The sequence below is a fragment of the Carica papaya genome, chromosome 5 (assembly GCF_054855325.1).
Source record: "Carica papaya isolate Zhongbai chromosome 5, ASM5485532v1, whole genome shotgun sequence".
In the NCBI taxonomy this organism is placed as follows: Eukaryota; Viridiplantae; Streptophyta; class Magnoliopsida; order Brassicales; family Caricaceae; genus Carica; species Carica papaya.
Genome location: NC_142313.1, coordinates 39,452,575 through 39,466,514, shown reverse-complemented (window position 1 = coordinate 39,466,514; position 13,940 = coordinate 39,452,575). Strand labels below are relative to the sequence as shown.

Genomic DNA, 13,940 nt, shown 5'->3' with positions numbered 1-13,940 from the left:
GTAGGGCAGATAGATATGTAGTATTATTACTTTAAAATATTCTATTTAAATTATTCGTTATTAGAGTTTGATCCTCATTTTGGTCCAGTAGTTTTAATTCCTCTTTCGTCTGACCACTAAATAAAAATAAAGTTCAATGGAAAATAAACTCCGAACTCCTAACATAATCTAAGCTCCTAAATTGTCTTCAATTCTGCAGACTGCTGACGTCTACAAGGCAGTCTCCTTCTTCCACTTGCTGGGGATCCCATGGCTATAGACTTTTCCAGAAGTTTTGTTATGGGCATATATGGTAGTAGAGCTCTTCACAAGTACTACGTTAACTATGATGCAGTAGTCTAGTTTTAGTTGAAGCTAGGATATTCTGTTAGAGATCTGTGAAGAAAGTTGACTGTATGCAAGTGGTCCATTAATACCATTTGGCCAGTTAACTTCTCTTAGTGTTTGGTTCTAGCATTCTGTCACTATGGTTCTTGATCCAGCTCAGTGGGCCAAATTTTGTTTATTGAGCCTAAATAGGATTTAGTGAAGGAAAGAATTCCTGTAGATGAACCCAATTAGTTTTGGCGCTAAATATCCTTGAGTTGGATTGTGAGATGTAAGTTGTCGAAGAGTTGCCTGCTGCTTCTTTCATATTTATTTGTTCCTTAATATGCCCTTTATTATAGAATTTAAGATAAAACTCATTTATTATAATTTTATCAGAGTGCAGAGAGATGGAGACACTTGGGGAAGGATGCTGGTCTTCAAAATTTTCAACTACATGCTTTTCGTGCTGCTTTCCAAATGGTACAGATTTTTAGAACTTTATTTTTGTGTCAGATTATAACAACTAGTATTGCAATACAGAAAAAAGTGTTATTCATGATCTCTGTTTACAACTCGAATCATTTATCACTAACAACTTAAGTCTAAGCCTTAAAACCACTACTTAAAACCAAATTGAATTATTTAAAAAAAACACACGTAAGTCTAAGCTTTAAAACCACTACTTAAAATCAAATTGAATTATTAAAAAAGAAAAACATTTAAGTCTAAACTTTTGGAGCCTCAACGATTCAAAGATATATTAGACTAGTAGTGTTCCATACCGCGCATTACAAGAATCTAAACAAGTAATGTAGAAAATAAATATTAGATGGTTAGAATTAAAGGGTAGGATTGTATTTTCATTTTATGGACAGGTGGAATTGTCCACCACTACCAGAATTTGTTATTTTTGTTGCTTCCATTTTTCATTCTGTTTTGGGGACCACACCCTAAATTTTGGTGTGTCATTTTGGCTGTTGGGTGCTTATAAAACGCACCTCTCCGCCTCTGTGTAGAGAAAGCAAGAAAGAAGAGAAGAATTTCTCATTCTCAATCTCACTCAAATTTGCTTCCATTAAATTTTTCATGATATCAGAGGCAGTCTGATCCAAAATTCTCCTTTCGCTTGCGTCAGACGCTTCAATGGCCACAGATGACCAAAATTCATCACCCGAAGCTATCTCAGGCATGTATCTTCCTAACTCCACCAACTTTGGAATGGTGGAGCAGCACTCATCATTCATCACTAGTCATTGCCTTAATGGTGATAATTACCTCCAATGGTTGACATCTGTTCGGCTATTCATCCGATGGAAAGGGAATGATGAATTTCTTATCGGAAAAAATCCAGAACCATAGTCGGATGACCCACGAGCTCGTGCTTGGAAAATTGACAACAGCATGGTGATGTCTTGGTTGTTAAGCTCCATGACTCCCGAAATCAGCGAAAACTTCTTTTGTACGAATTGGTCCACGAAGTTTGGGAAGTTGCCAGTGAGTTTTACTCCAACTGCGAGAACACATCAATACTTTTCGAAGTCAAATCCACTATTCATGAGCTGCGGCAAGGTGAGTTCATTGTAACCCAGTTTTATAATTTGATAACCCGCAACTGGCAGCAGCTCGATGCCTTTGAGGACCATTAATGGTGCTGCCCAAAAGATTCAAAAAGGTACAGAAAGATTATAGAACAAAAGAGAATTTTCAGGTTCCTCATGGGGCTCAACAAAAGCCTGAATGAAGTGCGGGGCCGCGTTTTGAGCACGAAACCACTGATGGGTATTTGTGAAGTCTTTTCTGGAGTTCGGCGAGAAGAGAGCAGAAAGAAGTTGATGCTAGGAGATTCTCAGTCGACTCAGCTGAATGAAAATGCTTCAGCTCTCACTTCACGTGTCGCTGATTCCCGTGGAAAGAAAGGGCGCCCGTTCTGCAATTTTTGCAAAAAACCAGGATACTTCCGTGAGAAATGCTGGAAGCTCCACGGAAAACCTGGAGAGAAGAAGTTCCCTGAAGAAGCTCACGGTAATTTGACGACTTCGAAAGAGCCATCTGTGCAACCTGAGAGTGCTCTTTTCAGTCTAGAGCAAATGGAGGCATTGATGAAGTTGTTTTTGTAAACAATGGGTACTGCCTCTGCTTCCATGGTCCAAAAGGATAATTACCCATTTGGTTTATCAGCATGGTGTAATTAAAAACAAATTTGGATTATGGATTCTGGAGTCTCTGACCATATGACAGGAAATCAACATTTGCTTGGTGATTACAACGAATGTAAGGAAGATTATTTGATTAAAATAGCTGATGGATCAAGCTCTAGAGTGGTAGGAATTGGCTCCGCAAAAATATCATCCTGCTTGATAGTCAAATCTGTGTTTTATGTGCCTAATTTGGATTGCAATTTACTGTCCATAAGTAAACTGTGTAAGGATATGAATTGCGTGGTGAAATTTGACAACCATACTTGTGTATTTCAGTACTTGGCTTCGAGGAAGATGATTGAGAATGTTAGGATGGATTCAGGTCTCTACTATTTTGCAATTGATTCATCTTCCTCAAGTGGACAAGCTTCTAATGCTGTATGTGTTAATTTAATTCCTATAGATTGCTCAAACAATGATCACTCAGTTATGTTATGGTATTACTGATTAGGCCACCCAAACTTTTTGTACTTAAAGCAAATGTTTCCTGCTTTATTCAAGAATAAAGATCTACTTTTATTTCAATGTGAAGTATGTCAGTTTTCAAAATATACTCGCAATTCATTTCCTAGTATACCATATAAACCCACAAACCCGTTTGCACTAATCTACAGTGATATTTGGGAACCTTCACGAATAAAAACTATTACTGGAAAAAAATAGTTTGTATCTTTAATTGATGATCACAGTAGAATTACCTAGGTTTTCCTTATGAGAGAAAAGTCTGAAATGAGCCAAATATTTCAGAGATTTAATATTATGATTTAAAATCAGTTTCACAATTCAATCCAAGTTTTGAAAACTGATAATGTCTGTGAATACTTTGAATTCACCCTCAGGGAATATCTTAAAAAATAAGGTATTATCCACCAAAGCTCTTATGTTTACACCCCACAACAAAATGGCATAGTCGAGATGAAAAATAGGCACATTCTTGAAGTTGGCAGATCTCTTATGTTTACAACCCATATTCATAAATTTTTATGGGGTGAAGCCATCCTTACTGCTACCTATTTGATCAATTGAATGCCTTCTCGGGTACTAAAGTTCGAAACTCCTTATAAAACTCTCATTCAGAGATTTCCAGAATCTCATCTCTTAAACACTATCCCATTAAAATTATTTAGCTGCACTGCCTATGTTTACATTTACACTCACCTCAAGGGAAAATTTGATTCAAAGGCCCTTAAATGTGTGTTAGTTGGCTATTCCTCAAGTAAAAAAGGATACAAATGTTTTTTCTCAGGAACTTATCGTTTTTACAATACTATGGATATAATATTTTTTGAAAACCAACCATTTTATTCTACAACTAACATTCAGGGGGAGAATTTCACTAAAAAAATATCAGTTATGGGATATAAGTCCTCTACCATTCCATACCCCGATACCATCTCCTCAAAATACAAATATCCAGGAAACCACTGAAAAATCAGAATCCATTACAGATACTAATGACTCATTACCTGCAAAAAGTAAGTTACGTGTCTACAGAAGGAGAAACAAAACTCAAGATAGTAGAATTCTTGAATCAACTATGCAAAGTCATGAGTCAACTCCTAAACCAAGCACTCATAGTACTACAGGTAATGAAATTTTTGACACGTTGGTTAATATTGAAATTAATGCTGAACTTCCTGCGGCTTTGAGGAAGGGTATTCGTTCTTGTACCTTGCATCTCATACAAGACTATGCTTCATATAACAAATTATCTCCTACCTACAAAGCCTTTATCAGTAAGTTTGATAAAAACATGATCCCAAGAACTATTCATGAGGCACTTAGTTTTCAGAATGGAAAGTCGCAATCTAAGAAGAGCTCGCAGCACTTGAGAAAAATATAACATGGGAAGTTTTTGACTTACCTTGAGGGAAAAAGGCTGTAGGATGCAAATGGATCTTCACCACAAAATACAATCCTGATGGAACTATAAACCGTCATAAAGCTTGCCTTGTTGCCAAGGGTTTCACTCAGTCATATGAGATTGACTATCAGGAAACTTTTGCTCCAGTTGCAAACCACAATACTATACGTGTCCTATTCTCCTCGGCCTCTAACCTTGATTGGTCGCTTCATCAACTGGATGTAAAAAATATTTTCCTTAATGGAGATCTAGAAGAAGATGTTTACATAGAAGTTCCCCCTGGGCTTAGCATCGGGCCTGAGAAAGTATGCAGATTAAAAAAGACTCTCTATAGTCTTAAGCAGTTTTCGAGAGCATGGTTTGAGAAATTCTCAAGGGCAGTGAAACAAATGGGATACACTCAGTGTCAGTCTGATCCCACATTGTTTGCCAAAAACAAATCAGTAAGGAAGAAATCTGTCCTAATTGTATATATTGATGACATTATCTTAACAGGTGATGATGACGAAGAAATCTTGGAATTTAAAAGGTTTTTAGCAAAAGAATTCGAGATTAAAGACCTTGGGTTACTTCGATATTTTCTAGGAATGGAAGTAGTTCGATCTAAGAAAGACATCTCTGTCTCACAACGCAAATATATCTTAGATCTTTTGAAAGAAACAGGTATGCTTGCGTGTAAACCTGTAGGAACCCCAATGAAGTCCAATGTCAAACTCAGTCTCAAAATGATAGCAAACCTGTTGATAAAGAGAGGTACTAAAGACTTGTTGGAAAATTTATCTATCTTGCTTATACTAGACCTGACATCAGTTTTGCTGTAAGCATTGTAAGTCAGTTTATGACTGAACCAACTGAAAACATATGAGTGATGTTTACCGAATTCTAAGATACATAAAGATAACTCCTGGTCAATGATTATTCTTCAAGAAAACAGTAAACTGGGACATTGAGATCTTCACTGATGCAGATTGGGCAGGATCAGTGACAGATAGAAGATCAACAACTGGTTACTGTACATATGTGTGGGGCAACCTAGTCACTTGACGAAGTAAGAAACAGTCAGTTGTATCTAGGAGTAGTACTGAAGCTGAATTGAGGTCTCTTGTTCATGGAATATGAGAAGGTATATGGCTGAAGAAGATTCTATCTGAACTAAGATTTAACGTTCCTTATCCTATGAAATTCTGGTGTGATAATCAATCAACCATCAGTATAGCCGAAAACCCAGTGCATCATGACAGAAAGAAACATGTGGAAATTGATTGTCACTTCATTAAAGAGAAGATAGATGACAAGACCATTAATCTACAATATATTTTTACTGATATTCAGACTACAGACATTCTTACGAAAGCACTACCAACAGGAAAATTTGATGACTTTGTATCCAATTTAGGTTTACTTAATATATATGTGTAATCTAAATTGAGGGGGAGTGTAGAAAATAAATATTAGATGGTTAGAATTAAAGGGTAGAATTGCATTTTCATTTTCTGGACAGGTGGAATTGTCCACCACCAACAGAATTTGTTATTTTTGCTGCTTCCGTTTTTCATTCTGTTTTGGGGACCACACCCTAAATTTTGGTGTCATCTTGGCTGCTGAGTGCTTATAAAAGGCACATCTCCGTCTCTGTGTAGAGAAAGCAAGAAAGAAGAGAAGAATTTCTCATTCTCAGTCTCACTCAAATTTGCTTCCATTAAATTCTTCAAGTAATAGTTGGTATATCGATTCATTTCTCAAAATCATTTGCTCTATTCAAGTTGTCTTATCCTTTATTTTGTTTAAAGTCATATAGTTTAGTTAACCAGCTAAGGTCATCATCATCATCCTAATTGTTATTATTATTGTTGAAAAATCCTTCAATCTTCTATTTGTTTAAAGTCATATAGTTCCAAATTTGTAGGATACTGGTTTGAGAATCTCATTGATATGGATATTTTATTTGATTTAATTTGCTGCACTTACTTTTCTATTTCTCTTTATAAAAGTTATATTTACGGTACATTGTGCTCCTCAATATACAAGAAATTCAATTCTTCTCTAATTTCTACATGGTATCTCAGAGTTCTAAGCTCTTTTGTAGGTTTCTCTCGGCCATCATAGTTGTTCATGTTGTTTTTCTATTAAGAAAAAAGAGCCAATAGAATTTGCAATCTCATTTCCCTGAAGGCGCTCCAGCACATGTCCGTCATAACGCACGTTTTTTCTCTTTCCATGTAAATGTCTAGACCAAAGCTGGTCCCAGCATATTACCTCCTTTGCTTTCATCATTTTTTTCTTCATGACTTTCATCGTCGCGTAGCTGACACTGACCTTTACTTATAGCTCCCTCACAGGACTTGAGTTTTCTTTTTGCAGCCTTAATTGCCAGGATCTCTTGCCAAACATCTCTATTCTTGGATCCTTACAAGAGGAGAGTAAAAACACTCTTGACTACCATATTTTATTATTTAATTCTTTTATTTTATTATTAGTATTATATAATTAGAACTTTCTGAGAATAATAATTTTATATAATTAGACTTCTAGTAAAATAAGAATTTTCATATCTGTAGCTTTGAAATTTTATAAATATTTTAAATATAATAACAAAAGAGGGATAGATAAAATTATTATTTTCCTCCAAAAATCAACATGGTATCAAGGTTAGATAAAACTGTTTTAGGATTCTAATTTTAGAATTTTTTCCAAACCCTAAAATAATAAAAATAGGTTGAGTAAGAAGAGAGCCAAATTAAAGGAAGAGAGGAAGCAACAATCAAGGAAATCAGAAGGCTAGAGCACGAGAGATGCAGATCTGTGCGATGCGGATCTGTGTGATGTAGAAGGCCGGAGGTGAGTCGTAGCTAGCAGATCTGTGCGACGTGACCAACAGCGCTCGAAACCAAAAAATCGGAGAGAGAACACGAGGCCGAGCTCATCGGAGAAGAAGAAGACCGTGGCAGCTGAATCGTGCGAAATGCAGAATCCGAGCGATTTTTTGGCATGTTTTCACCAGATCTATGCGGGATCTGACGAGTTGTGAGTTTCTGTGGTTCTCCAGTGAGTTCATGGCAGCGCGTGGCAGCACATGAGAGCTCATGTGATACTTCGGTGGAGCCCGAGTCGATTTAGAGCCAAGTTCGAGTCGTTTTATAGCTGAGCCTCAGCCGTTTTGAGCCGGAGTAAGCCGTTATGAGTAAGGCCAAGTCGTTTTGAAACGGGTCGAGGCATTTTGAGTAGGACCGAGCCGTTTAAGTCGGACCGAGCTGTTTTGAGCTGGATCGAGCAGTTTTGAGCCGAACTGAGCCGTTTTGAGCCGAGTCAAGTCGAGCTGCTGCCTGACAGATTTGCTTTCAGTTTGCAGTACTTTTTTGGCATTCTTTGGTACTAGTAAACTGCAGGATGACTATTTAGAATTTGATCTGCAAGTTGGGCTTGTGTGATATCCCTTTATCAACTTGAAGGGAGGTTTCGACTACTATATTTTATTATTTAATTATTTAGTTTATTATTTGGTATTATGTAATTAGAACTTTATGATATTAATAATCTTATATAATTAGAATTTTAGTAGAATAAGAATTTTCTTATTTGTAAGTTAAGAATTCTATAAATAACTTAAGTGTAACAATATAAAGGGGAAGAAATAAAATTATTATTATTTTTTAAAAAATCTACCAGAACTATTATAGAGAAGATGTCAGAAATGGCAAAGACAACATTGTTTTCTAACACCCCTGGTTAGATGGGGAAGTTCCCATTAATCAATCAGTTAGAGAGTTATAATATATTCAGACATCATATTCACTGAATGAGAAGAATTTTACTAATAGTTTTAATTTATTCGACTTATTTGAACAGAGAAAGGAAACTCAACCATCTCCTAGGGAAGAGATTGAAGGAAGGAGATCAAAGAGGTGATGGGATAAAGCAAATTCAATAATTATGTCATGGTTATAGAAACTTACGTTTTTGTTTCATAACTAAAGACATTTGGGATGTTTATTCAACATATATATTTAGATGCTCATGAAGTAGCACAAGTAAACGAGATTAAAGTCAAAACCAGCTCAATGGGAAAGCAAATAAAATTTTTTCTAAGCATTTAGATCTCTTATAGCACATGTGGCAAGAACTTGACCATTACCGATGCATTGAAACTAAGTACATAAAAAATGCTGCAAGTTTGAAGAATTTTATTGAAAAAATATTGAGTTTATAATATTTTTTGAAGGTTTCACTATTGAATTTGATTTGTTAGGGTGTAAGTTCTTCACATGGAAGAGTTACTATATGTAGTGAAACTATTTCTTTTAATTCGAGCTGATGAAATTCGTGTGGTGATTATGCTTGAATCCCAAGTTGTAGAAGATTTGACAATGGTAACAAAATTAGGAAGACTACCAATACAGTAAAATGTTAGGACATTTTGTCAAGATCCTTAGGAAGGGATGGTAAGAGATTCTCTCTGGTGTATGTCAGACTATTAATGGTAAAAAAGAACATAACAAAAAAAGAATAAATTAGTTTTTTACGTAACATTTAGGGTTAGGGTTAACTAAACCCTAATCATCTCTTCATTTTTGCAGCCAAGATCTCATCTCGCAGCTGCTGCTAAGCACCTAACGGCCACGTGATTCCGGCCGCTGATATTGTTTGCTTTATTGCTTTTAAGCCTATAAAGGCTCTCTTCCATTGCTTATAAGGATCACGATAAAAGTAATAAAATTAATTATCTATTTCTCTTCTCAACTTCGATCTTTTCTTCTTCCTCTTTTCTTCTTCATTTACTTTAGATCAGATAGCATAATAAAGATTTCTAACAAAGTATTAGAGTAGGAACCGATCGAATCATTCGCCAGAGTCACAACTCGCACTTTATCGAAAGGAAAAGCCGTGATGGTAGTTGAATCAGAGAATCTCGAAACACCCAAACTCACTGTGAAGGACGTTGATCAGAAACTTACCTCATTTATGGAAGAGGTAAATGAAATGAGGATGGAATTTAGCCAACAGTTGAATGCCATCATGGTCTGAATACATGGGCAGCTTTTTGGAAGGCCAACCGAAGTCGTCGATGGATGGGAAATCTACTTCCCTTTATGAGTGGCGCGAACGGTCCAAATCCCGGACCCCAGTGGATGAACAGCTGAAGCCACCGACCTGATCAAGTGAGGAAGAGGGTTTGCTTCCCCGATCGACCGACACGCGCTATGTAGGGTTTTCACCCTTATGTAGGTCCGGTTCACCAGACCAAAACAAACCAGAAGAGGAGCTGGATCAAATAGGTCCGACCCAAATTGGTATGGACCAAGCTGACCCGAACTAGCTCGGTTTGAACTGGTCCAAACCGAACCGGTTTGGTTTGACCCAAAATTGTCCAATCAAACCAGCCCAAAACCGAATCAGCCCAATGAACCCTATGCATCGTACTGGCTTTGCCCATCCTTTTTCGTTTCCTAAGATAGAAATTCCACTTTTTGAAGGAATAAAACCCCACGGGTAGGTATAAAGATGTGAAAAATATTTCATGATCTACAATACTCCTAACAAACATAAGGTGGAGATTACATCATTATAACTGGGAGAGTTGACCAACATATAGTACCATTGAAGGCAAACCAAAATTGATATTATGGATTGAGAATATTTTATGGAAGAACTCTATCGTGGATCTGGGGGATCATCACGAAAAGATTTCGTAGAGAAATTCACTAAACTATCCTGGATAGGTACTGTTCTCGACTATTTAGAACATTTTGAGCATTTGCGCTCTTTCATGTATGCAGATAACCCAACACTTTCAGAAAAAAATTCATATCCACATTTATCAATAACCTTAAGCCATAATTACAGCCCATGCTAAGACTATTCAAGTCGTAAACGCTTAATCAAGCATTCAAACAGCGTTTACTATAGGAACAATATGTTATAGAACTATTATAAAGTTCATATCCTACTGATAAAATTGTTGAATTCGCGGAAGTATCTAATAGAAGAAATCATGATCAACTACTTCGAAGGGATACGGAACCTAAAAGAGCAACGACTGCTTGCTACAAGTGTGGAGATCAATACTTCACAAGATACCGTTGGCAAATAAAACTGTAATGGCCATGGAGGAAATTGTTACTGAAGGGGTTCTTGAAGAAAAAGTTTTTCCAAATCAACCTTGAGGATAAGGTTGATGTTCAATGAGAGGGTATTGTTAGGATATTAATGGTAAAAAAGAAAATAGCAAAAAAAGGAAGTGCAAATTGGTTTTTTGCGTAACATTTAGGGTTATGGTTAATTAAACTCTAATCGTCTCTTTATTTTTGTGGCCAACATCCCATTCCGTGGCCGCCGCTGCGCATCTAATGGCCACTTGATTCGGACCACTAATATTGTTTGCTTTATTGCTTTTAGGCCTATAAAAGGCTCTATTCTATTACTTGTAAGGATCACCAGAAAAAGTAATAAAATTAACTATTTATTTCTCTTCTCGATTTCGATCTTTTCTTCTTCTTCTTCTCTTTTTCTTCTTCATTTACTTTAGATTAGACAACCATGACAAAAGCTTCTGACAGTGTACTCGTTGCAAAAAACTGAGGTTTAGAAAAGAGAAATACTGGACAAACTGAATGGTAAGCCTCCAAGTAAAAGAGTGAGGCCACCGAGGAGGACAACAAAGAAACCAAGGCTAATTCAAATTCACCCTATATCAGTTAAATAAAAAAAACCTGAAGCCAGAAGCTAGACTAAGTTCAATAAAGAGAAAATCGAGAAAAATAAGGGGACTTCTGGTACTCATGATATGAATTGTAATGTGAATTATAATATAATTTTTTACATAATATTTTAGGACCAAGATTAGGGAAAGAGAATTCAACTTGCTAGGAAATAGGACGAACTTTACTATCTTGAAGAATCAGGAAAATCATATTTAGGTAATGGTAAATTATCTATGTTGCTTTTCTCATCATGCAATAAAGGTATTATTTGACTTTATCATTTTAGACTTCGACACCCATCTCTTCAGAATTTTAAAAAGTATGTTTCCTTCTTTGTTTAATAAGTATTGATCATTTTTACTGTGATGCGTGTGAATTTGTAAAACACAAGCATGTACCTTTTTCAGTCAGTAAATGAAAAAGCTTAATCCCGTTTGACTTGATCCATACTGATATTTGGAGACCCACTGCAGTTCAATATATGTCTTAGTCATGATGGTTTATTTCCTTTATTAATGATTGCACTAGAGTCGTTTGGATATTCCTTCTTAAACCAAATCAAATGTGAGCTATGTGCTTTCAAAGCTATGATTCACGATTTATTTGGTGTTAGAATCAGAAGATTTTGCTGTGATAGCACACGAGATTATTTAAACCAAACTCTGTTTCCATTTTTTGTAAAAAATGAATTATTCATGAATTCACATGTCCACATACTTTGCAACAAAATGAAGTAGGAGAGAGAAAAAATGACAATTTGTTAAATATGACTCGAGCATTTCTTTCTCACCAAAATGTTCTTAAAACCTGTTGGGAGGAACCTGTGAATACAGCAGCTTAAATAATCAATGTCTATTTTCTGGGGTTTAAAAATAAATGGAGAAACCTTCTCAATTTTATCCTGATCTAAACATAGCAAATAACCTCATCCCAAAAGTTTTTGGATGCACCGTTTTTATTCATGTTCATAGCTAAATAATGGGAAGTTAAATCGAAGAGCTATTAAGTTATATTCATCGATATTTGCCAATGCTCCTGTTAGGTGGTCTTTTTCCCTCTTTCATACCCTGACAACATGACAGATTGCAACCAAGCTAGATAGTTTTGGCCATTTGACTTGCATCCCATGATGGATACCACTGGACTGTCAATCCCGCTGTTCCCTGTCGAAACGGCTTCTGTTGAATACACAGCTTCTGCCTTTGAGCTTGGAGGTGGCCAGTCATGCCATATTTCCACATTCTCAGTATTTTAGGTTAGATAGATCAAAGAACCATGCTACGATACCATGAATAAAGCTGTAATTTTTATTTCATATTTTCCTTCTGCAATATTACATTATTTATAAGGTTAGATACCAAAACAATATCTCCCAAAAAGTGAAATGAAAATATACTTCCAAAGAATTTAGGAACTTTTCTCTTTTTTAGGATTCTAGTATCAAATCTAGAACCTAGTTCTTCTCCTATTTCTTCTTCTAGATTATCTCCTAATATTTCTGCAGAAATACTTCTTCTAACATTACGATGACTAACTTTTGTTCTCCTCTTTTACAATAGTTTTCCTTTCATGCATGAATATAAGATTTCTCTATTTTACATTACTTAAATTTAATCATCCTATATTGGGACAGAGCTGTACGCTCTTTCTACTGAAATTTCTGCAAAAGTAACTGTGTCTCTTATTTCTATTTTGTAATTAAGTTATTAAGGGGTTGAGAATGGATGAAATATTTCTTGCAACATTAAGGTGATTTTCTCTCCTACCATAGTTTCTCTTTCATGCATGAATAATGGGCTTCTGCATTTTATGCAAGTATTGCACTATTATGAATTACAGCCAAATATTGCACATATTATGAATAGCAAACTTCTTCTGAAGGTCCTAACCAAATATTATCCTCAAGTCATGGTAACAAGCCCTTCGATTGGACGTCAAGGGAAGGCATTGCGTCGACAACAGCAAAGAAGGATCTTGGAATCCAAAACATGCCAGGTGGAAAACAAAAATTTCTTATTAGCTGAAAAGCACTCTAATACACAAGGTCATCCAACCATAGAGCCTGCTGGAGCTGGAAAAGGTAAATCATGAACTAATTGAGCTCTAGAAGTTTACCTGCTGAAATCCTAATGGTCACACCTAACCTATTAGAGAAGCAGTCATGTTAGACTGAAGTCAATTTATCCCTTTTATATACTAGTAAGTTTAATTCGAAGTAAGTAATCCAGATGACAGTTCAGGCTTAGTATTGAACATGGATGACTTATCAGGTGAAATGCCTTCAAGGAGATGCACTGCATGTGAAGGGGGTGTTTCTGCAGACAAATATTCGCTTTTTGAAGAATTCAGCCAGTCAGCAATACGTCGCCTTGGAATAGAACCTGCTCAGGATATATCTTTTCTGAAAGTTTGGAGTGAAGTTGAACCATTCAATGTATGCATCTCCTGTATCACTTACTTATTTTTGCATATAGAATATGCTATTTATCTTTCAATCTTTTAGTTGCAAAAATGCTCAGATTACCTGTGGCAATCAGATAAATGAGTCATTTTGTCTGGGACTTCCTATCTGATCAAAATAATGAAGCATGAAATTTTGCGGCTTCCTATTCTTTTTGTAATCTATACATGTTTTTATGCGCTTCAATTTTCTTATTACAAGAGAAATTGGAGAATGTTTGAACTATATGGTTCTTTGTTGTGAAACTGCTAGTAATTTCCTATGACAATGAAATTAAAATAATTTTAAAGAACAGAATTAAGAAATTACTATATTGATATTATAAACTATAATATTTCCTTGTCTGTAGGAAAGTAAAACGAGAGGATCCTTTTTTTTCTATCTTTTTTAAGTTTTCAATAGCAATAGAT

The 13,940-nt window shown here is 35.8% G+C and overlaps 1 protein-coding gene across 15 annotated transcripts in view; it reads left to right on the top strand.

The window, feature by feature from the left end:
* Positions 1-13,940, top strand: part of LOC110821025 (S-adenosyl-L-methionine-dependent methyltransferases superfamily protein) — a 45,724-nt gene that overhangs the window by 15,359 nt on the left and 16,425 nt on the right. For 13 of the 15 annotated variants that reach the window (XR_015819458.1, XR_015819456.1, XR_015819457.1 and 10 more), the window contains 3 exons: positions 706-789; positions 12,951-13,149; positions 13,340-13,503. Coding sequence is in view for 9 of the 15 variants with exons in the window: in XM_088220858.1 (XP_088076984.1) it covers positions 706-789; positions 12,951-13,149; positions 13,340-13,503 (447 nt within the window). In the remaining 6 variants the exon portion in view is untranslated. Of the gene's footprint in view, positions 1-705; positions 790-8,217; positions 8,274-12,950; positions 13,150-13,339; positions 13,504-13,940 lie in introns of those variants that run through there. The other 2 variants (XR_015819459.1, XM_088220860.1) reach the window with 2 other exon arrangements.